Here is a 22380-nt window from a genome sequence, read left to right as displayed (position 1 = left end):
TGCTGGAAGATGATCTGTCAAAATACCCGGGTTAACATTTTTACCACATATTATGGTGAACTGCAGAGAGAAATTCCTATACGGTGGACCCTTAAAAGTATGTGCAGTCCATTGTGTGGTTATCTCAGAATCAAGTTAAACTGGTGGTACTAGTGTAAACTGCAGTTTAAAGAAAAGAAAGTCTGATTCAGTGCCATTGTCCGCTGAAAAAAACTCTTGGTCACAATTCTGGTAGCTTTTCATGGGATTAATCTTGAGCTCCTCCCAGTGAGTCTCAAATCCAGTTTACAACATGTCAGCAACGCAGCCCCCGAAGATATGGGGGAAAGGTTGAATCTTAGCACAGCTCATCCAAAGGAATCATTCAATCCAATCAAAGGTCTCTTGGTTAAGTCGTACTCTAAATCTTGTGCAAGAATTTTATAACATATAATATACCGTTTATCTGGACTTTTTAAACCAGCAAGCAGACAAATCACAGTTAGAAATGCTCTGACACTGGACACAAGTGCAAATGCTAATATATTTAGAAACCATTTAAAAATAATAGAAAGAGGCCAAGTATATTTGCACATACAAGGAATTTGCCTTGGTGTTTGTTGCATAAAAAATATAAGATAAACTAAAATAGATCGTAAACATATACACACTCAGCCCTGTGATAGACCGGTGACCTGTACAGGGTGTACTCTACTCCGCCTCTCGCCCGATGACAGCTGGGATAGGATCCAACAACCCCCACGACCCTGGTGATGATAAGCACCAGCAGGAGATGAGATGAGATGAGATTCAGACATATACAGACTCAAATATACAAAAATATATTCACTGTATATACAACAAAAGGAACATTTACAGTGGGATTGTGGTGGGTTTGATGTGTTCATGGGGGGCCCTGGTGTTGTTCAATGGATGCACTATGGATAGATAAAAACTGATGGCAATGCGAGATGTCCTGTACTCGATGGATTGCAGCCACCTGCCAGAGAGGAGTCTGTTAAATAGTCTGTGTCCAGGGTGAGAGGGATCAGCCACAATATTAGCTGCATGCTTCAGAGTCCTGGAAGTGCACATACTCATCCAGAGACTTCAGACTGGAGCCGATCACCTTCTCTCCAGAGCGAATAACACACCCCAGAGGCTGCAGCACCAGGCGGTGATGGAGTTGGTGAGGGTGGACTCAGTGATGGCAGAGTAGAAGTGCGCCATCATTGTCTTTGGCAGGTTGAATCTCTTCCGCTGCTGCAGGAAGTTCATTACAGTGTTGATTGTGGAGTCACACAGAGTGACGGAGAGGAGTGAGGCTGTGTTCTTCGATCATCTCCACCGTCAACGTTCAATAACAGGTGGTCTATCCCCATCCTATAGGCGGAAACTTCTTGGCCTTGACAGACTCGTGATTGGAGTTGCAGCCGTTTGTGTACAGGGAGAAGAGCAGAGGTGAAAGGACACAGCCTTGATGGGAACCTGTGCTGATGGTACATGAGTCTAAGATGTGGTTTCCCGGCCTCACATGCTGCCTCCTGTCAGAGAGGAAGTCTTATTAGCTAACTTGTGTTAGCTAATAGCTAACACAGTATATTGGCTTACTTGTGTTAGCTAATATACTCTCTGCAGACAGAGTCACTTGCAAAGTACATATGCAAGAGACGAATGCAATACAGTGTGTGTAATAAGTCTCAGTAGGTATTTTAAAACCTGTAAATGAATCAGCCTTTCTTTGCCTTGATTACAAAAATAATGAATGAATAACATTGAATTTGCCCATGTGATTATTTATACAATTTAATAATTTCTTGACATTTTTATTATAAAGCAAATATCTTGTATTAAATGAAAAAGCATTTGTGCATCATGAGGTAGGATGAGCTAAAAGCTTTACAAATTACAAATGTAAAATATGAAGTTAATATTATTCATGAATCATGGATTGAGTTGAGTTTTTATTTTAAATGTGGACCGAATGTTTCTTAACCTGATAAAGAAAACAGTTTTTCTCATGTGCAGTTGTACTGTTATGTGTTTTTAAACTGAATGTAGTGGTTGAGTATAACTAAGTACATTTACTCAAATACTGCACATCAGTATTTCCCAATAAACAGTGTCTTATGTCTTAATGAACTGAAAAGTGTGTGTATGTCATGTGAAACTGACCATTCTCCTTAGTTACTCTAAGACCTTTGTACTTTTACTTAAATAGCCTTTTGACTTAAGAACTAAAAACCTCTTCCTCAACATGTTCTCTGCCGTGGCAGCACCTTGTTCAGAAGCTGAAGTTGAATTTGTTTTTACTTCAGAAATAACTTTCGATTTTCTTTTGAGGCGAAAAGGCGACTTGTTGCTGCTGCATTCATGTCTGTACTTGATTGCGGTGATGTGCTGTACACACATGCTTCCTCCCAGTGCCTAAATGCCACTGACACAATTTATTATGGAGATTCATCACTAAGCGTAGATCTCATAGTTGTAACTGTACCTTGTAAGATCGGGTTGATTGGTCTGCATTGTCCACTCGTGGGCTTATTCACTGGTACACCTATATTTACAGGGCATTTCTTGGCCTTTTTCCATCGTACCTCTGTATCTTCATTTCACAAAAAAGCACTGGAAACTATTCTTTGAGGTTATGGGACATCTTACTGCTATCTGTTCCTAATATTTAGAGAAATTATATCTGGAACATGTTGCAAAATGATCTAAAACTTGAGGAGTGGGTCTCATTTGATGTTTTTAAACTCATGTTGAAGTTCTTAGAGGTTAATTTAGCTGTTTATAACTTAACTCGTGTTTATCCTTTTAGCAAAATCAAGTGATTTGTGTGTAAATTGTATGTATGTTGTTTCTGTTAGTCACTTTGTGTTATAAACAACAGCGTGTGGCTCTTGAACGCGACCCGAGCGGCTCCTCGTCCTCTGATTGGTCGCGTGAGACCAGCTGGTCGTGACGCAGTAGACAGCAGCAGTTGTGGACGGTCCCTTCACCTATTTCTTTATTTTGTTAGGAAGCCGGAGCTCGCCGTCCCATGCCACGACGCTTGGGTAGACCACTGCGGGTTCTGGTCCAGGTCTGGGTGTGAAACTCCTCTCCTCTCCGTCTCCGCGTCCCGTTAAGATGTCGGCGCCCAAACAAGACGGAACACTCAGTCAGCTCAATAAGTTTGAGAAACTGTCTTGGAGGCCCTCCGTCCGCGACTCAGGTTTGTAAACAAAGCCACCACACAATCTGCAAAGCAAACAGAGAGCTCACGCTCGATTTTTTGCCTGCAACGTTAGTGTGCGCTGATTTAGTCTTTGTTTAGACAGGAAATTAAGTCACTCTGGTTTATCCTTGAGTTGACGATGCTACCTTTGGTGCTTCGCCATTGCAGTGCACAGGCCGAGGTTAGCTAATGTTGCTACGGAAGGAGTCAGTGAATGGAGCCCAGCAGGGGTCTACAGCACCATAATTCATCATTGATCTCTTTAAATACAGATTAACATGTGAGAGGCCGGTGAGAGAAAGTCGCAGTGGGGGTCGAGGAAAGTAAAAAAAATAAAAAAAAAAAAAGCTGCCTGTTAACGCATAAAACTTTTTTTGTTTAGTCAGGAAGTTATACAACTTCTACTCAGTATTTGTGCTTCGTTTATCAACCTTCAGCCTATTTACATAGACATTATACAACTGATTTAACCCTTAACTACAACACAAACGGCTCACATGAATTTGTTGATAAACATTGTGAATTTTTGACCATTTTAAAAACTTCACCTTGCATATGAAGTGGCTTCACACAATCTGAACTTGTGTCCTGCTTTTCTGCCTCAGTGGAACTCAAAACAATTTACAATCATTCCCATTCTCACACACACACACACCGGTGGCAGTAGGAGTTATCTGTATCAATGTCGAGTTCAGTTTACTTGAGCCACATGTGCCACATGGCCCGTGGATAAAACACCATGAAAAACTCCACCAACCACTGGCTACGATATACACAGTGTACGTGAACTGCGCATATTTCTGTTTTCCTGCGTGTGTCATGAATCCCTCGTTTTCCTTTTTGCTGACTGATTTAAAGGCTTTAAGAAGCGAGCGCGATGGCTTCAGGCTCACCGCCTCTTCACCGGCCCAGGTTGCCCCAACCTGCGGATCCCAAACAGGTTTCTCAGAGAAGGTAATAACAGCGCCGTGTTGTTTACCCCACTCACACTGTATCTGTAAAGATACTGAAATAGCACTGGTAGGGAGGTACGAGTATTTCCTTTTAGAAGACAAGTTGTGTTTTGATTACAAATGTTATTTTGTTAGGGGATGCTTTGGGAGTCTTACTGTGTCCAGACCCAGCTCAGGTTTATTTATAACAAGTAATAGTACAGTCACAGTTTGAGCTGTTAGCCCTAAGATGTCGTTTCATGGTTCCTGGCTGGAAGACAAAAGCAGCAATAAAATTATTGAATGGAGCCATTGTTGTGGTAAGGATGAAGGACGAGTAACAATTTCCTTCATCCTGCAGGTCACTGTGTACCGCCGGCTCGCAGCGGACACCGCTGTGTTGCAGACAGCGCCAACCTGTACGTGTTTGGAGGCTACAACCCGGACTTTGAGGAAGCGGGCGGGTCGAAGAACGAGGACTACCCCCTATTCAGGGAGCTGTGGCGGTATCACTTTGCCACAGCCACGTGGCAGCAGGTCCGCACTGAGGGCTACATGCCCACAGAACTGGCTTCTATGTCGGGTAAGGACTCGGTAAATGATCGGTGACACATTCGGGGTGTTTTTATTGGCTCAGGGCTGCTTTCGGTTTAATAAATCCTGTTAAAGCGAATCCCTGACTGCGTTCATTCAGTAGCTTCTTTCTCATGTGATTTTTTTTTACTCGGTGACAAATAAATTATGAAACTAACAACAAACAGACCTACACTTCGTGACTGCACTTGCCTCTGAGACACAGTATTGCCAAAACACTGCAGGAATGCTGATGTTATTTTGTGTTTCCCTCGTAGTCCACTGATGTTTGTCGTAAATTTAATTTTAAGGGAAGACAGATAACGTGCGTCTACACTGAACTCATGTCGGAAGTTTTTGAACTTTTATGTGCTTTGCGTTTAAGACAGCGGAGGCACTACTACGCCAAATCGTGTTATATTGCAAGAGCACCTTGATGGAATTTCTTCTAATTTCCATCCACTTATACTTTAAACTGAACAGAATTTGGTCATTGAAGGTTACAGTGATCGGTTTTTGAACTTGGCTCAAGTATCCTGCCCTAATTCCCTTTCGTATAATTGTCTAGTAGTAGTCCACCCTCCAGGAGAAGGGACCTCTAATGGCTCTGGTATTCCCCGACAAGCTCATTAGATATTACGCTTCATGTGACGGGACTTTTTGATCCGTCCTCTAGAAATGGTCTCTAAGCCGAGACGGCATGTTTTTTATTGGAAGTGTTTCATGTGCGTATATAGCAATAACTTCCCATTTGCCTGAAAATACATTTCAATAAATGAATTTAATTTCTTCGCTGCATTTGTCACGAGTCTCCACAGCCCTAAATGTAAGCTGTGACTTTGCTGTTTAGTGGAGTCATGCAACTGAACTTGGCTTGTGGACACACACACAGTTCTAATCCTCTGCGGCTGAAAACATTAACTCATATTAATTCATGTTTCATTTAATTTCACATGAATGTCTTTAATAGGATAAGAGGCTAAGTTCACAGAGACCTTTATGTGTTCTGCAAGAACACTTTTATTAAGTTATTCTACGTTAAGTCTCCACTACATATATTTTATGGAGCTAAACTGCTTGGTCGAGGCACACAGCTTGTAACTGTAGTTGTTGAGTGTTTTTGAGGAAGTTCGTCTCTCCTCTTTTTCTGGCTTTACAGACAGCGGACATTCAAACATTTACATCCTGCATGTGCTGCAAACCGAGCAGGGAACAGCTCATCAGAATATTCAAAGAAATTCAAAGCGGCAATTAAATCTGATGCAGCTCGAACACCAGACAATGTCCCTCTGTGATAATTTGATCCAGATCCAGCCGGGACTTCACGTTAAACTCTCCAGCTGATTTTTTTATTTATTTTTTATTTTTCTTGCAGCCGTCTTACATGGAAACAACCTGCTTGTGTTCGGTGGAACTGGAATCCCATTCGGGGAAAACAACGGCAACGACGTCCATGTTTGCAACGTTCAGTACAAACGGTGGAACCTGCTCAACTGCAGGGGGAAGAAACCCAACAAGATCTACGGCCAGGTAACGCCGCTCGACGCTGACGTGTTGATCTGTGTGCCGCCCTGTCGCTGCCACCACAACACCTGACCGTGTCTTCTGTCCACGCCAACATTTGCAGGCGATGGTCATCATAAATGGCTACCTCTACGTGTTTGGAGGGACGACGGGATACCTTTACAGCACCGACCTGCACAGGCTGGACCTCGCCACCAGAGAGTGGACCCACCTCAAACCCAACAACGCTCCCTCAGATCTACCCGAGGAGAGGTCTGTCCGAGTATTTTAGTCACAATCACAGAACTTATTCTTATATAAGTGAACCCCAGGCGTGTTTCTACAAGTGTTGACGTCTTATTTTTTTACAGGTACAGACACGAGCTAGCTCACGACGGACAGAGAATATATATTTTTGGAGGTGGGACTTCCTGGACATCATATTCACTGGACAAGGTGAGACGACTAAATGTGATATATGTATGTATATGTATGTATATGTATATATATATATATCCATTTTCTGCTTTGTTTTTTAATCTAACACCGTCTGTTTTCATCAGATTCACGCGTACAACTTGGAGACAAATTACTGGGATGAAATTGTCACCAAACCCCATGAAAAAATAGGTTAGTGATTCATATTTGCACGTTTTTATTTTCCCTAAATGAAGAATTTAAAAACCTTGAATTGTTGAATTCACTTTATTTTTTTAATCATCGCAGGATATCCTGCTGCCCGCCGATGTCACAGTTGCGTTCAGGTCAAAGACGGTAAGTGGGAGTGTTTTACACAGCATCATCTCCACTGCAACAACAGAATTACAAGAAAGAAGCAAAATATTCTTATGTTCCATCAAATCATGTTGTAATTAAGAAAAAAAATCTGCCAGTGGGGTAAGCTTGACAAAAAAATCTTAAAATAAGCACAATTTTTTTAAAATAAGTTGCAGTGTGTACTTGAAAACGTTGGTTTTAATTCCTTACCATCTTGTCCATCTTGTCCTTAATGCAGAGGTGTTTATATGTGGGGGTTATAACGGAGAGCAGATCCTGTCTGACCTGTGGAAGATCAACCTGCAGACGTTCCAGTGGACAAAGCTCCCCGCCGTCATGCCAGAACCGGCCTACTTTCACTGTGCTGCAGTCACCCCGGTCAGTAAATCATCATTCACGCACATCTGCACCGTAGGCAGATTCCCTGAATCTGAAAAAGGTTTTTACACTCAGCTACCGTCTCTGTGCCTCAGGCCGGCTGCATGTACGTCCACGGCGGCGTCGTCAACATGTCCGGGAACCGACGGACGGGCTCTCTGTATAAAGTGTGGCTGGTGGTGCCCAGCCTGCTGGAACTGACCTGGGAGAAACTGCTGAAATCCTTCCCTCACTTAGCTCAGCTGTCCACTCTTCAGCTCCTCAGCCTGGGACTGACACACTCATTAATCCAGCGGCTCAAATAGACGCAGCGCGAAGACTGATGCGGCGAGCGGCGCCGACCCCCCCCGAGTCGACCTCGAAAGGAAAAGCCTGAAGATGTCAGACAGATACGAAAATACTTGGAAATGCCTTTTTACTTTATTTAAACGTGTGCTTTATTTTAAGTGCAATGTTTTGAGTTTCCGTGTACGTTAGATCTGCATGCGTCTCTCGGTGTAGGCGGCAGACCCGGCCGTTTCTCCGCGCTTTGCTCGTCGTTTAAATTTGCCATCGGAGAAACGTCGCGGAGCATGATGGTGAAACACTCCCAACGCCCCAAACTGAATGTTGCTTGTGGTGGTGTGACATCAGCTTCCAGTTAGAGAAATAGGCTCGTTTCACTGTCGCTGTCTTTGACTCGTGTTCAGTCAGCTGCTGGTTGAACAGTCAACCAGATCCTCTTAAAGAAAAAAAAATAAAAATAACGCCACGCTGCCGATAAAGAAGAACACTCGCTGTAACCGTGATACATCTTAAAAGTCACAATTAGATTCTTTAGGGCGTAGTCGTGTCTGATCGCTGGCAGATTTGTTGATCTCCTTAAAGTTTTGGGACGCAGAAACACTGTGAATCTGCTTGTGCCTCTTATTATTTTTCGTCTTTTTTGGAAAGATGACTCTTAAACACATCTAGCTCCTGAGCGACACTTGTATCCTTTTCCTTCTTCGTTTGGTGCCTTCCGAATGTCTTAAACGTCACATACCTTATTTTTATATTTCTGTTTTTTGGTTGGCTCATTACCCTCCATATAGTTACCTGGTCCTCTCCATGTGAGCCTTTGTGTTGCTGATCATTTCTGCTCATTATTAATCAGGAGATTTTACTTAAAACACATGGAGGCATTTCACTTATTTATTATAATTACCGTGCTGCTCTTTTATTTTATTGCAAATCCTTCAATTGTGCCTCCCCCCCCCACCCAGATCTCACTTTATGACTCCATTTTATCCCTTTTATATTGTAACATAGGTTCTATTTTTATGTTGTAACTTTAGTTTTTTTTCTATGAACTTTATAAAGATGCGGTGGAGAGAGAGGGGGTGTGTGTGTGTGTGTGTGTGAGGTGGACTCAGGATGTGAAATACTGTGATCAGTCTGAGGCGGACGGACGTCGAAATGTCGGCGGAACTCGGACACTTTGGTGAAATCAGACTTTGGTACGCCGGCAGTTTCGAATACCGCAGTGAGCTGCTCGTAACGAGACGCGCTTTGACGTTTCTGCGCGCCTGTGAACGTGAGCCTCCCGGCGTTTTATTTCACATCTTCACTGTGACCGTGTTGGTACGATACTAAGCTGAAAGGTGTCTTTTTTTTCTTTTTTTTTGAACACCACATCTTATCTACTTCTCACACATCCCGGCCTTATTTATATTTTATTTCGAAGCTGTGCTCAAACTTGGTAAGCGGACCGCCTCGTGCAAGATGTCTATATCTGCATCATTTTCAAAGTTAAAAGTGACCTCGTGCATGTCGGTATGGTGTGCATGCCACTTTACATGAACTCTTGGGAGAAAAGCTGAATGTCCTCTGCAAAGATGAATATGGCTGCAGTGTACATCGTTTTGTAATGTCTGTCTGTACGACCAATAAAAACACAGGCAGCTGCTTTTTTTTTTAAAAAAAACAAATGTTATTGAGAGATTTTGTCTGTTGTTCCTCAGCACAGCCAGCCATGCCTCGTTTCTATCCATCTGTGGAGTGTCACCGATCAATTAAAATGTAACTTATCACAAAGTTAAATATAGAAACTTGATCACAGTAGTACCTTAAAAAAAAACGTTGGCGCAGATATTTTTGACCTGTTTTGAGTCCATTTGTGTGTTAAAAATACATTTGCCGTTTACAAAGATAAGTTATTAGCCTGAAAACTATGAAACTATTACGTTTGTGAGTTTATAAATTCACCTGAAAACACCAGGGTTCATACATTTATACAGTCAAATAAGTTATCTTATCTTAAAAAGCAACAACAACAAAAAAAGAAGACTTATCAGGACTCTCACGTTATTATAGAGTCATAACTTCTGCCAAAATAAGATGGGATCGATAGTTAGTTTCCTCAAGGCGTGAGAAAGTGTAACGGAGGCTGTGATTTACAGTCCCACACTCAACAACCAGCCGGAGATGGAGCAAAGTAGTAGAGAGCGAGGAGGATGAGGTAGACGACCACCAGAGCTGTACCTGAGAAAGAAAACAAATTTAAATATTAGATCTTTTAGGTCATTATGGTTTAACAAAAAAAAATTATTATAAACTTCAGGAGCGGGCCTCAAATACTAACTTCTTATCGAGATTATTTAAAGTGTTAACCCAGCCAGATGTTTATCCCTACCCTTCCTCTCCTACTGTGCACCTCTTCTCTTTTCCCCCATCCCGAGTCTCCTGCTCCGTCCCCATCAACACCACGAAGCCCAGATCATCTTGATGAGACAACCTCCCCATTCATCCTCTCCTTCATTTATTCATCCCTTGCTAATGAACACTTATATACATTCAAGCTGTGAGCTCCCCATTTGTTGCGCCGTGCTCCTTAATGGATAATTAACTTTAATCACACCCAAAAACTGATACTGTAGATAAAACGGGAAGAATCTTTATAAAGTCTCAGGCAGGAACTGAATTCTGTTCATACTAGAGCGCCATGCAAATCAAGCCGCAGAGGTTTTAAACGGCCTAAATTAATCCATCACAGATACAGATGTTGCATCAATAGTTTTTACCTCAAAAGAACAGGAGGGGCTTTTTGGATGATGGATAAATCGCTCCTCAAAATAACTCAAATGAGTCCAGGTGCACAGCTTTGTTTCCGATATGACGTGTTTCAATATATAATCTTCACAGATGCTCCTGTAAACTGTTAAAGTTCATACAGGGGATACTGCACCATCCCTTTCTGAGGCATATTTACTGAGGATAATAACTCAGCAAAGATATTATAAATTACTAAAACAGCCTCTTGCATCTTTGATTTGTTAAAAAATGTTTAAACCTCAGCAGATTTAGTAACAAATGGAATAAAGGACTTTTAATTATAACATCTTAATGTGTTTTAGGGTAGACGACTTCTGGAGAGTGTTTAAATATAATCAGCAGTATTGTAAAATATATGTTGTATTTAATTAACTCAAAACAAACAACAACCAAACAACTCAACCACTTTCAAATATATACCACAAGGGGGCAGCATAGCACGTGTTTTCCATTCATTCAAGTATTTCCAGACAAAGAATTAGATTTATATTATTTCCCTTTAAAAGCTGCAAACTTACCCTGGAAATAATCAGACTTGCCGTCCATGAAGATGTAGTTGACGAGGATCACACTGAAGATGCTGGCCCACAGGTGCTGGTCACTGAATAACAGAACGAATCCCACATCCTGGACAAAGCAGAGAGGTTATAAAAAGCTATAACACAGAAAACAGTTGGTGTTATTTGTGTGAATAAATCAAAGAAGAGAAAGGAGTCTTACATAGAAGGAATTAAATAAAACCAGTATAGGTATCTGTAGCATGCAGACCTGCACAGCAATACAGCTTCCCACCTCCAAGCTGAAAAAAGATAAATTAGATGGAGGCGACTTTTTAAACTGACGAAGTGCTTCCTGTAATAAAACAGGGTTTACCTGAGGCTGATGTTGTTCTGGAGAGCAAACTGGATCCCGTTAACGATCTCTGGGATCTCGGGGACCATAGCGAGAACTGTGACCCCTATGAAATACTGCAGGAGGAGATGTAAACGTGAGCACGACTGGAGGACACAAAGAAGGACACAAAGGAGGACACAAAGAAGGACCAGCGCGATGCACATCCTCACCTGGGAGATGTTGGGCTGGTTTAATATGGGCTGGATGTGCTCGGTGGCAAGATCGGCGCAGGCAGACGTGAGCACGGTGGCCATGATGAGGATGACCAGAGACCTCCACCGCGACCAGTGGACCACCGTCCCGTGATGTCCAGTCACTGCGCAGACATTACAGCGTAAATAGTGGACAACGGCGTCCTCAGTGTCCACTGTGAAACAACAACACGACTTCCTGCTAAGACTTCTCACCTTGTCCTTCTCCAACATGGATGTTGTAAATGTGGGAGTGTGTCTTCAGTGTAAATATTAGTCCAATGATGTAGGCGACTGGCAAGAGGGCAGAAACTGTGTACACCAGTGGCCTAACAACAACAACAACAACAACAACAACACACAGTTAGTGTTATCTCACACCTATTTCTATTTATTGTACATATTTTATTTAGCTCATTATTTTTATTTCATTATTTATTTATTTACTTATGTATTTATTTATTTTAAATATCTTACACATATATTTCTTTTTACTAGTGTTTTTTATGTGGGCCACCGTTACAAAACAAATTCCCTGTGGATCAATAAAGTCTATTTAAGTTAATGAGGGGCATGTAGAAGTGATAATTAACTATTTTAGAAACTCAAATAATCATATAGTGACCAAAGTACTTTGAGTCTTTTAGGCTTCATTAGTTTTAAACTGAAAATCCACTTCGGTTAAAGTATTATTCTTGTGATTGTTTCACAAGAATTAAAATAAACTGATGAATGATGGTTCATGGTGCTTAACAACAAGTCTTCAAAAATAAATGCAGGCAACTGGGTTTTTAAGATTACATTATCAAAAGTATGAAATTTTTCCATTTCAATACACAAACACACTGGTTTGTAAAGTAAAGTACTAAAAATAAAAAAATAACCTTACTCGACGTGGTTGTGGAACAGAGTGCCATTGTTCTGGTGAAAGAAGATATAAAAATGACATTACGTACAGGACAAAGCATGTAAACCAGAGTTTAAATGTGTATGAACTCCTCCTGGATACTGACCACATCATAGTGGCAGTTGTGGCAGACAAACGGTCCGCTGCTGTTGCTCGTGGTGTTTCCTCCAGTGGAGTTGGTGCAAGCGTCGCACACCAAGTTTCCATAAGCCTTGGAGAACAGCGTGGGGGCAAACACGCCTGCCAGCGACAGTGAGAGTGTAAAACTTTGCACCTAGTTTTACTAAAATATATTTTTACATTTTTTTTAATATTATATTATAGATTTTCAGTTCTCTTGTAAATAGCACCTTATGCACTATTTTCTGTCAGCACTGAAAAGGAGAAGTTCATTATACACTGTATAGAGGGTATGCAATGATGTCATTTCCACTCGGGGTCACACCCCCTGAGTGGCAAAAACATGGTGAAATAAATCAGTAAATACAACCAGACCGGGGAAAATGTGGGTTATCAGAGCAAATTAAAGACAACTGGACTCGACAATGATACATATGAACTAGTATGGATTTGGAAAATGGATTATCCCCAGTTTCAGTTAGTTCTAGCTCATTTCATTACGATAAATGTAGCTAAATAAAAGATGCGAACGCTAAGACCTTTTACTGTCTGACCGGACAGTAAAACGACAATGAGGAGAGATCACAAATATACTAGTTATTGTTTAATTATTTATTGTTAGAACTGAAATAGTTACTGTCGACCGTAACTATGCCAAAACAACAACAAGGACAGCCCTCCACAACGTCACTGCAGAAGTGACTTCATCAAAAAATAAAGCATAAATTAATATTACCTGCCACTCAGGGGCCTTTTATCCCCCTGAGATGTCCACTTGCTGTGACGTCACTTGCATACTCTCTATAATGACAATAAAGGGCATTCTATTCTATTCTATTCTATTCTACTCTAGTTTTGCCAAAAACAAATATAATGTATAGTGTATTGAAGACAATGAACAGCGACATATCTTTCGTTTCTACCTAGGAAGATTTCTAAGTGATGGCGTTCTGTTCATACAGTGAGAACTTTGGAATGACATGCACATCCAAAAAAAAAATAATGAGAAGAGTGCTGGATCATGAAAAGCAGGTCAATGAAAGACTTCCGCACACTGGCAGAAGCTCCCATTTAAACTTTTATTGTAATCACTGTCAGACTGTCAGATGAATGGGCTACGGTTCAGCTTCTTAGGGTTAGGGTTCTTCATCTGAAGAAGGGCCCTATTTCTCAAAATGTCATGACAATGAAAGTTTAAATGATGACAGTAAAAGGTTGAACGGGAACTTCCGCCAATGTGCAGATCTTTTCTACAGTCTTTCATCGTACCTGTTGGTTTTCAAACACTTGCCTCCGACAGAGATGAAGAGCAACGCCGAGCTCACTCCCGTACAGCGGCTGCTGAATCTTTGTTCGCTGTGTCTCAGGCCTCCAATTATCATGCAAATGCCCTGGAAAAAAAACAGAAATAAGAGGCCTCATTCACACGCTCTGGATTCATATGCGTCTCACTCCGACTGCAGCATATAATGAAGCTTACGTTTGATAAGGAACATCACATGTTACATCTTTATTTATTTCTGCTGTTCTATTGTCTTCAGCACTTTTACAAATAACAGTGTTTGAACTGTTCTCATTGGTAGACAATAGAGATGACGGAGCAGTTTCCCAGTAAAGCCAATGGTGACTAAACAACAAAGAACAAAGGATGTTTGTGTGTTAACATGAAACCTTTAATGTAGGTTGATTACTTTAAATTTCCAAGTTTCTTTTCTTTTTTTTAACTTAAAAATGTGATGTAAACGCAAGTTGACTCACAGGGATGAAGAGGATGCATCCCAGCAGCGTGCCAGTCAGCGCTGCCTTGACCACCTCCTGCAGACACGGGTTGGCTGCCTGGTGACCTCTGAGCAAGGCTGTGATGTAAAAGGTCAGCTCTGTGATGGAGCCGAAGGTGGCGTTGACCACTGCGCCCACAGCGAAGTTACTCTGGGCTGAAATGCTGCGAATACAAGAATGATCCACAAGCGATATCAGACGAGAATATGGTGACATTAAATTCTGTAATTAATTTTTTTTAAAGGTAATAGAACTCCTCACCTGGCGATGCCCATGCCAATATAATATGACAGAGGGATGATGGAACAAAGGGCGATGGCGAACTTGACGTTAGAGCTGGCGTACTGGTTTTCTCTGTCAATGTATCCGATTACCAAGGCCACTATTACTAGAGGGAGGAGGTCTGAGATGGAAGTCAAGGGTGATAACAAGTCCTCGTACGATACACTGACGCACACACACACACATAGACAATATAAAAATCATTCCTGTCGATGGCCATTAGTCTGTACAACTCCTCACTCTGAGGGTGTAGAACCCATATTATTTATTTTATGTGCAATAATTCATTAATGTGCAATAATTCATGTTCACCTCATCTCTTATCTGGTTTCACTTCACTTATACTTGTACATATTGTTATATATATATTTTTACATTTGCTTACTTATCCTTATTGTCTCCTACTTATTCTGATTGCTCTTTGTACCACTGTTACACTTTGGGTTGGAGCTGCTGTAACGAAAAGTAATTTCCCCCTTGTTTAAACCAAGTAATTCTGATTGTGATTCTGATTCTGATAATAATGGTAAAGGATACTGACAGCAAACACATTGATCCCATCCACAGTGTACTTGTAGTAGTACCAGTTTGCGGCGTGGTAGCAACACAGCAGCGCTCTGGTCTCGTAGCCTTGGTGCTAAAAGAAACGAAGCGTCACATCAAGGATCTCTGCCAGGAATATGTGCTGCAGCTTCTGAAACGTTAAATGTCCCCTTTACCTTCCTCTGAGAGCTAGTGGTGACGGAGACATCCTCCGGAGCCAAGAGGAGAATGACGGCCAGAGTTTGTGCGTTCATCTTGGATACTGGGATGGTGAAGACCAGGATCCAGGAGATGAAGCAGACCAGAGTGTGAATGACCACCAGGGGAGGATATCCCAGCAGCAGCCACACGTAGGTGGAGACTCGACGCTGCATAACACAGGAACACTCAGGATGATGACATCCTACGAATGATTTCCATGCAGCAGAAGCTTATCATAAGCCTCTGTCAATTTTATTTTATTATCACATATTCGTATTTCAGGGCATTACAATCTGAGCGAAGACACTGGATGGATCGAAAAGTATTTTCTACTTCTGTAAGTGGGGTTATTTACCCAGTAGGGAACGCGCTGAGGTCGTTGTGGCATCTCTGGGAGGAGAACCTCAGTGGGTGAAGGCAGCAGAACCGGGGAGTTGTCGTCTGCTGGGGTTATGTTACACTCACAGTCTGGTGCGAGCTCACAACATCTCCTCAACGTATTTCCTATCTGGAGAAACAGATCGGAAGGACAGTCTAACCTGTGGCTCATTGAGAAAACTGAAGACGTATGTCACCATCCTGCTCACAGTATGTTATGTAATATACAGTCAACAATGCACTTCCGGAAATACTTATTAGTAAATGTTGTTTATAAAATTAAAGGAAAGCTGTCAAAAAGATTTAAAATCTGTGTATAATGAGGGGACGGTCGTTGTTTTTAAGATTTATAAACGTTCATTTCTGGTGCTGTAGATTTGAGTTTGGGACCTGAAACGAGAGCATTCGTTCCTAAAAGAGAAGTAATTCCTAACACCAAACACCTGCTTAAAGCTCTGTACTCCATCATGAGCAACTGAAAATGCAAGTAGATGTTTTAGTGCAGTAACAATAGAGCCACATGTGTATAACAGTGAATCAGTCAAAGTGCATTTAACTGGCAAACACGTCTTCAGCATAAAAAATACTGATGTAACTGTGCTCAAAGGTTGAGATGCATCTTAAACGGTTTGCAATAACAAGTTGCTGCAAACAGCTCTTGGCGTTGCAGACTTCTGCTTTCATGACCACAAGACTCAGAGAACGACTATGAGGAAACGGCACAATTAGCTGAGAATCAGTCTTATTTCAGAGAGCAGAAAAAGGAAAAGACACAACATACCTCATGGATGGAGTTTCCAAATGGCCACAGGAAGTAGAGGCTCAGCTTCCAGCAAAGGTTACCTTTAAGACGGACAAACAAAGTCGATAAGGGGGCCAAGCTCATGATCAGTAATTAATATTCTACTGCTTAGCGAACATACCGTACGGTATCCCAGTGACCGTGATGAACATCAGTACGCCCACCAGGAAATACGCCAGAGAGACCCACCAACCAAAGAGGAACACATACGCTATATTTCCACAAGTGATGAGTTGACCTGACACCAGAAGGACAAAACAGAAAAAGACATTAGTCAAAGGCTGACTCATTTCTATCCATATTTCATTGTTGTACTGTGTAATAATAACAGTGTGCTCACTGGGTTAATAGCCTGAGATGATGAAGTGGGTTATCAAACTTATGTGTTTAGACAATCAGAAGGATTTTGAACTAATTCTTATTTAGGAGTGAAAAGAAATAAGAATTAACACCCAAACTGTGACAGACTGACTCTTGTTCTATTTGGATTTTCATCTATATCCTCCCGGTTTTATTTTGAAAGTTTCTGCTTATTTTGTGTTTTCCTTAGTTACAGTCTTAATCTAAAACATTCTTTCCAAGATCCTGAGTCTTTCTGTTAGTGACTGTTTACTTCTGCCTTAGCGGTCTCACCTGTGTCTTGTTTTCCCACTAGTTTTCTGTGTACACATATACTGTTCAGTGCTGGCTCTCCCACTGTCCTTCGTCACTCAGATTCCTTTTGGATTACGTTTTCTCTGTTGGATTTACACTGTCTTCTAGCGGGATTACTTTTTTTTGTTAGGCCTGCTTCACTCTACAGAGCCTTTTGTTCTTGTCTGTTCTATTAAACTGCTTTCGCTCCTCATGTGTCCTGCATTTGGGCCCTTCGTGTCCTTGGACCATTGTCACAATCTCCATGTCACTGTAGCTGGTGTATGTTTTATGTTCCTCAGCAATAATTTCTGTTTGCACAGCAACCCATGACAAAATACAACGTCTACGAATAAGGCTCGAGATGTAATAAACTGAAATCATCCGTCATTACAGGCGCAGTAATCTGTACCTGGACCCGAGTGTGGTTTAATGACGTTCAGTTCAGAGTAGAGCTCTTTCACAACGTCTGATCTGTCTTCCAGCGGCCGCTCGGTCACGTGACTCTTCCATTTTCTAAAACCAAACTGAAACACACACAATTTTACGGGTGTGACAACGTCTTGAATCCACTTTCAGTGGCGGCGGAAACCTCAGATTTCTCACCCGATAGTTGTTGACCAGCTTGTTTGCTTCCACTTCGTTCTCTGCTCTGATCGTCCTCTTGGTTTGGATCTCCTCCCAGCTGTCCTCACAGGCATGATGGCTCGGGCCTGAAACGACGAGCAAACAAGGTGAGCACTGAGTGTCGACAAACGTTGTTAATAAATGCGCTCATGTTGTACTCACACGTGTGTGCAGACAGGCATTTCGTTGCAGGACATAAGCAGTGATATGAAGACGGAGCGGGGACGTGCGCTGCGTTAAGTTGCTGGGTGCCGCACAGTCGGTCAACGAACTGTTCACGATTGCAACCTGACTGGGGATCAAGCTCGCATGCAGAATCTGCAACAAAACAGGAAACAAATTACTGGACAGTACATAATCAACACTGTCCGCTAGGGGAAACTAATGTGTAATAATAAAATTTGTTTTGGTAGAGAAAAGACTTTACAAAAACTTTCATTAAATCGTACCTAGACCTGTTATTCATCTGTTTTGTCTTTGATTGATTTTTCATATGCTAATACTATGTGCACACTTAAAGGGAAGAAGTGACAAACTGTCTTTGTCTTGAAACAGCAGCTGCTTTGTGCCTGTAGGCCTTCGTTTACAGGGAACAGTCATGCTCCGACATACCACCCAGACTTTCTCCACGGTCAAGAGATAAAGACCTTTTAAAAGAACCCAAAACACATCACGTGCTAAGATTCACATCCTCTGAGACTTCGGAAACAAAACCATCACATGCAGAGCGTGACTCTCAAACAATAGCGGGCCTAAATACACATTACCATTAGATTAGCCACAATGTCCACACAGAATTAGTGCACCTATTCCTTAATGTAGCACAGCATTAATTCATTGAGTGAGGTCTTACAGTACGCAGATGAAACAAAGCTGGCCTCAGGGGCATAACATGTTTCTGTGCTTAACCTGATTACAGACGGACAACAGCTGGATTTGTTCTGCAGGGAAACCAGAGGCATGACTGCAATTAAGTTAAAGGTTAAAAAACGCGCCACAGTCATTCATTCATTCATTAAAAAATCGGCACAATATAAGGCATCGTAAAACAAGGTAGGGTGGGTTCCCCTTTTCAACAATTCAAAGCAGCCTAAACACTTTTAAACAAGAGTCTTCTTTTGTTTCCTCTTTTTCAACTTGACTTCCTTGACTAATAGTTTTTTTTTCGATAGTGTAGAAGAGAACTCGTCTCTCAGAGGAGATTATGAGGCACGGGTCTCTCATAAGATACAGACGTTTTCTTTTGTTTCTGTCACTCTAATAGAAACAAAAAAAACATGCACGTTAAATCACAGTGTTGATATTGACACACAAACTTTAAGAAGGTGTGGAGTTTAATATGCAGATGTTTTGCAGGCTATAAGTGATGGAGATCTTATACTTATAATAATTTGTGAGACTTTATTCTGAAATTCAGGCTTGTCACTAGATTAACTGTCAGGTCAGGTCATTTTGAAGATATACTAGGATTTATTAATTAAAATTAACAGCACAATTTGGACGACCACCTGGTGTCTCACAGAAGCAAATGTTATTTAATAAAGGTTTTTTGTGGACACACACATCTAGAGTGAAGACACACACATTGAGGGGCCATCACTTAATTAATACAGCGTGACTGTCCAATAAAGCGCGCAATAACTGTGTCCACAACGAGCTGCATTGTCTCCTCCTGTAGTATAGTAGACTACTACAAATTAAACAACGCAGCACGAAGACAGGTTTAAAATGGAGCCTGTATTTACGTCGCTGTTAATACCACAGTCAGCTGATACGAATAAAGTTTTTTTTTTCTTAGTCAATAACACCAGATAGACATAAAAAAAAAAAAGAGCCGGAGCCGCTCACCCTGCGTGTGTTCATCCTGCCTCCTCCTCCGGCTCGTCGTGTCCGAGCTGTGTACGGACGACAGAGACATCTCCACCGGTGAAATAAATAAACAAAACACCTTCACAAGTCGCTCCAGTGTGAGCCGTTCATCTCTCGGCCGGGACGCCGCTCTCGCGCTGCTACGCACTGATTCACGGAGTATTAGGCCGCTCGGAATTGTGGGAAATGTAGGCAAAGCGCAGTGGAGCTACTTAAAGGGGACCGCCACATAAAGCACGGCGTAAACACGCTTCTGCTGCTAAAATTAAAATATTCATTGACCCTTTTAGACATATTAATGTTGTGTGCGGTGTATTAATAATGGCTGAAATTAATAAATTAAAAAAAATTAAAAATAAAATTTAATTAATAAATTTTGTTGATTTTGAGCTGAGCTACTCAATTGAAATGAGCCTCCGATAATCCAATTGCTTTTTTTTTCAAAGGTTAAAGGTCAAAGGGGTTTGTATTGTCATTCCAACCATATATAGCGTATATAGCATAGAGTATGAGGTGCACATCTGTAAGTTTACGATACAAAATAGTGCAAATGGAGCAGACGGTTTAGACAAACAGTGTCAACAGTGCAAAGACAAACAATACAATACAGACAGTACATTTGGGAAAACATTTGGGAGACAAAACACTTATAATATATATATATTTTTTCAAATGTATTTAGCCTTTATTTAACCAGTAAAGTAGTCCCAGTGAGATTAATAACCTAATTTTCAAGAGACACCTGGCCACGACAGGCTTACTGACAGAGAAACAAGATGAACACGTACCAGGTGACATACTTACAGCAGGAATACAATTTGCAAGTCGATGATTATGCTAAAAGGAAATCTCTAAGACCTTCAACATGGATTTAAAAACATCAAATGAGACCCACTCCTCAAGTTTTAGATGATTTTGCAACATATTACAGGCAGAAGGGTTTGAAAAAAGACATTACAGAAAACACAGAGAGCAGAACCGACTAATAAGCAGACTAACAGAGTACGACTTATGGTGATTGTAAAGATTTAAATGGTTAGCAGCACCAAAGGATGCAAAGATGTGTGCCAAAGGTTGAATGTGGGTAGGCTAGGCTAACTCACACTGGTGTTGCAAGTACATTAAGTGCACCAATGAAATGCCTGCATTGCAATATAACAGGTGTGCACTAAATCTTATCAATTTAATTTTTGTTATTTATGTAGTGTCAATAAACACTTTGCAAAACCCAGAGTCTGAAGCCCTCACAGTAATCACCAAGAAGAGCAGCTCAACTCATATGAAGGGACTCTACCTGGCAGGTTAGAGACAGAAAAGGTCACAAACAAGAGAAGAGGAGGGACGAGATGATAGATGAATCGGACTAAAGCATACAGCATGTGATCATGACACAATTGGGAGTACAGGGTATACCCTAGCTGATGCATGTTAAAGGAAAGCTTGATAATGTGTAAACAAGACTGGATAGAGATTATTCCTTAATCCTGTCCGTCCTGTTCCTAATGGGTATACAGAGTGCTCATAAAGTTGCTATTCGTACGTAGTTAGAGTTAGTTGGTGTAATTAACACTTTTAAAGTTATTATATTACACATTTATTTAACAAGAACTGTTGATTCAGCTGTGTTTTCATTTTGGAGGCTGTGGCTTGTAGTGCTATTGAATTATATTGTGTTGTTCTGACACATGTTTGGCCACCCTGTTTTAGTCAGTGGGTTAGGATAAACCACACAAATGTGTTTATACTGTACCTTATGCTGTATAGTTTATTACACTAAAACAGCTCCACAAGCTGCTTTCTCCAAAATGACCATACAGTTGAATACTTACCGTCTTTCTGAGGTTTTAACATAAATTCAATAATATAACGGTCAGGAAGAGAGATTAAGTGCATTTTTTTTTCAACATGTGTGTTTATTCATTTCAGAATAAATAATCACACTACAACAAATACAAATAACACAGATGCAAAACAGAACGGTCACAGTAAGGCTTATCTTCAATAAGGTAAACATGACAAAGCGGAAGCATGCGTTACTTTTAACATAAATCATCCTTCAGAGTCACCAGTGATCCAAAAGTTAACCTAGTTATGCAAAGTAAAAACAAACAGACGAATATTAAATACCTGGTAACCTTCTAAGAACACACATAAAACACCTCCACATATTGGGGTTAGGGTTAGGGTTAGAAATAAATAAATATTAGGCCAATTTTTAATACCGTTTAATTATTAGGTCAATTATTAATACAGTATTGAAGTTAAAATTAAAGTTTTTCACAAGAAGACTATTTAACGTCACATTACGTGATACAAAGTACCATTTCAGAAGGCTTATTACCGCGTGTGTGTCCAGAGGATCATGCGAAATTTCCACAGAGTCCACAGATAATTTCCTAAATCGTTTTTATTGCGGTGGTGGAAGCTGATGTCTGTCCCACTCTTCCCGTAGCGCTTCGGCATCGCCTTGAAAACAGCATTACTTGTCTTGAACACCGTGTCGCTAATGATGTTTACGCCTCTTAAGTGGCGATTCATGCCGACTCTCAGACTCCTAAAAGTGACAACACTGTATTTTCCTCCTTCCTTGGTGACTGGACAGAGTCTGTGTCTGTCTGTGTTTCTGTTGCCACGGTTACCAGAGCGTTTGAGCCAGCGCATTGATACAGAACTGTCATCAGGCAATTTGACCGGAACGTCTTTATGGGTGTCCACTATCC

The 22380-nt window shown here is 41.1% G+C and overlaps 2 protein-coding genes across 4 annotated transcripts; one reads left to right on the top strand and one right to left on the bottom strand.

Moving 5' to 3' along the window:
* Window positions 1-2950: 2950 nt before the first annotated feature.
* Window positions 2951-9298, top strand: LOC125015181 (kelch domain-containing protein 10-like). Of its 2 annotated transcripts, XM_047596879.1 has the most exons (10): window positions 2951-3196; window positions 4058-4153; window positions 4493-4714; window positions 6080-6234; window positions 6332-6480; window positions 6579-6663; window positions 6771-6837; window positions 6934-6981; window positions 7223-7362; window positions 7458-9298. In XM_047596879.1, exons 1-10 carry the CDS (start codon window positions 3112-3114, stop codon window positions 7665-7667), a joined length of 1257 nt encoding a protein of 418 aa, XP_047452835.1. In that variant the 5' UTR covers window positions 2951-3111; the 3' UTR covers window positions 7668-9298. The 2 variants fall into 2 exon arrangements, with proteins under 2 accessions (XP_047452835.1, XP_047452836.1); XM_047596880.1 differs by lacking the exon at window positions 4058-4153.
* Window positions 9299-9439: 141 nt separating this feature from the next.
* cax2 (cation/H+ exchanger protein 2) lies at window positions 9440-19811 on the bottom strand. Of its 2 annotated transcripts, none has more exons than XM_047596876.1 (20): window positions 19640-19811; window positions 17954-18109; window positions 17771-17877; window positions 17577-17691; window positions 16653-16769; window positions 16511-16572; window positions 15707-15859; window positions 15327-15518; window positions 15145-15244; window positions 14587-14728; window positions 14305-14488; window positions 13838-13937; window positions 12533-12666; window positions 12409-12443; window positions 11736-11848; window positions 11499-11644; window positions 11308-11402; window positions 11155-11233; window positions 10953-11061; window positions 9440-9864 (listed from the first exon to the last, which is right to left on the bottom strand). In XM_047596876.1, exons 1-20 carry the CDS (start codon window positions 19707-19709, stop codon window positions 9791-9793), a joined length of 2283 nt encoding a protein of 760 aa, XP_047452832.1. In that variant the 5' UTR covers window positions 19710-19811; the 3' UTR covers window positions 9440-9790. The 2 variants fall into 2 exon arrangements, with proteins under 2 accessions (XP_047452832.1, XP_047452833.1); XM_047596877.1 differs by having other exon boundaries at window positions 12409-12440.
* Between the last annotated feature and the right edge of the window lie 2569 nt (window positions 19812-22380).

The sequence above is a fragment of the Mugil cephalus genome, chromosome 10, assembly GCF_022458985.1.
Source record: "Mugil cephalus isolate CIBA_MC_2020 chromosome 10, CIBA_Mcephalus_1.1, whole genome shotgun sequence".
NCBI lineage: Eukaryota > Metazoa > Chordata > Actinopteri > Mugiliformes > Mugilidae > Mugil > Mugil cephalus.
This window is presented reverse-complemented; position numbering and strand designations above follow the sequence as displayed.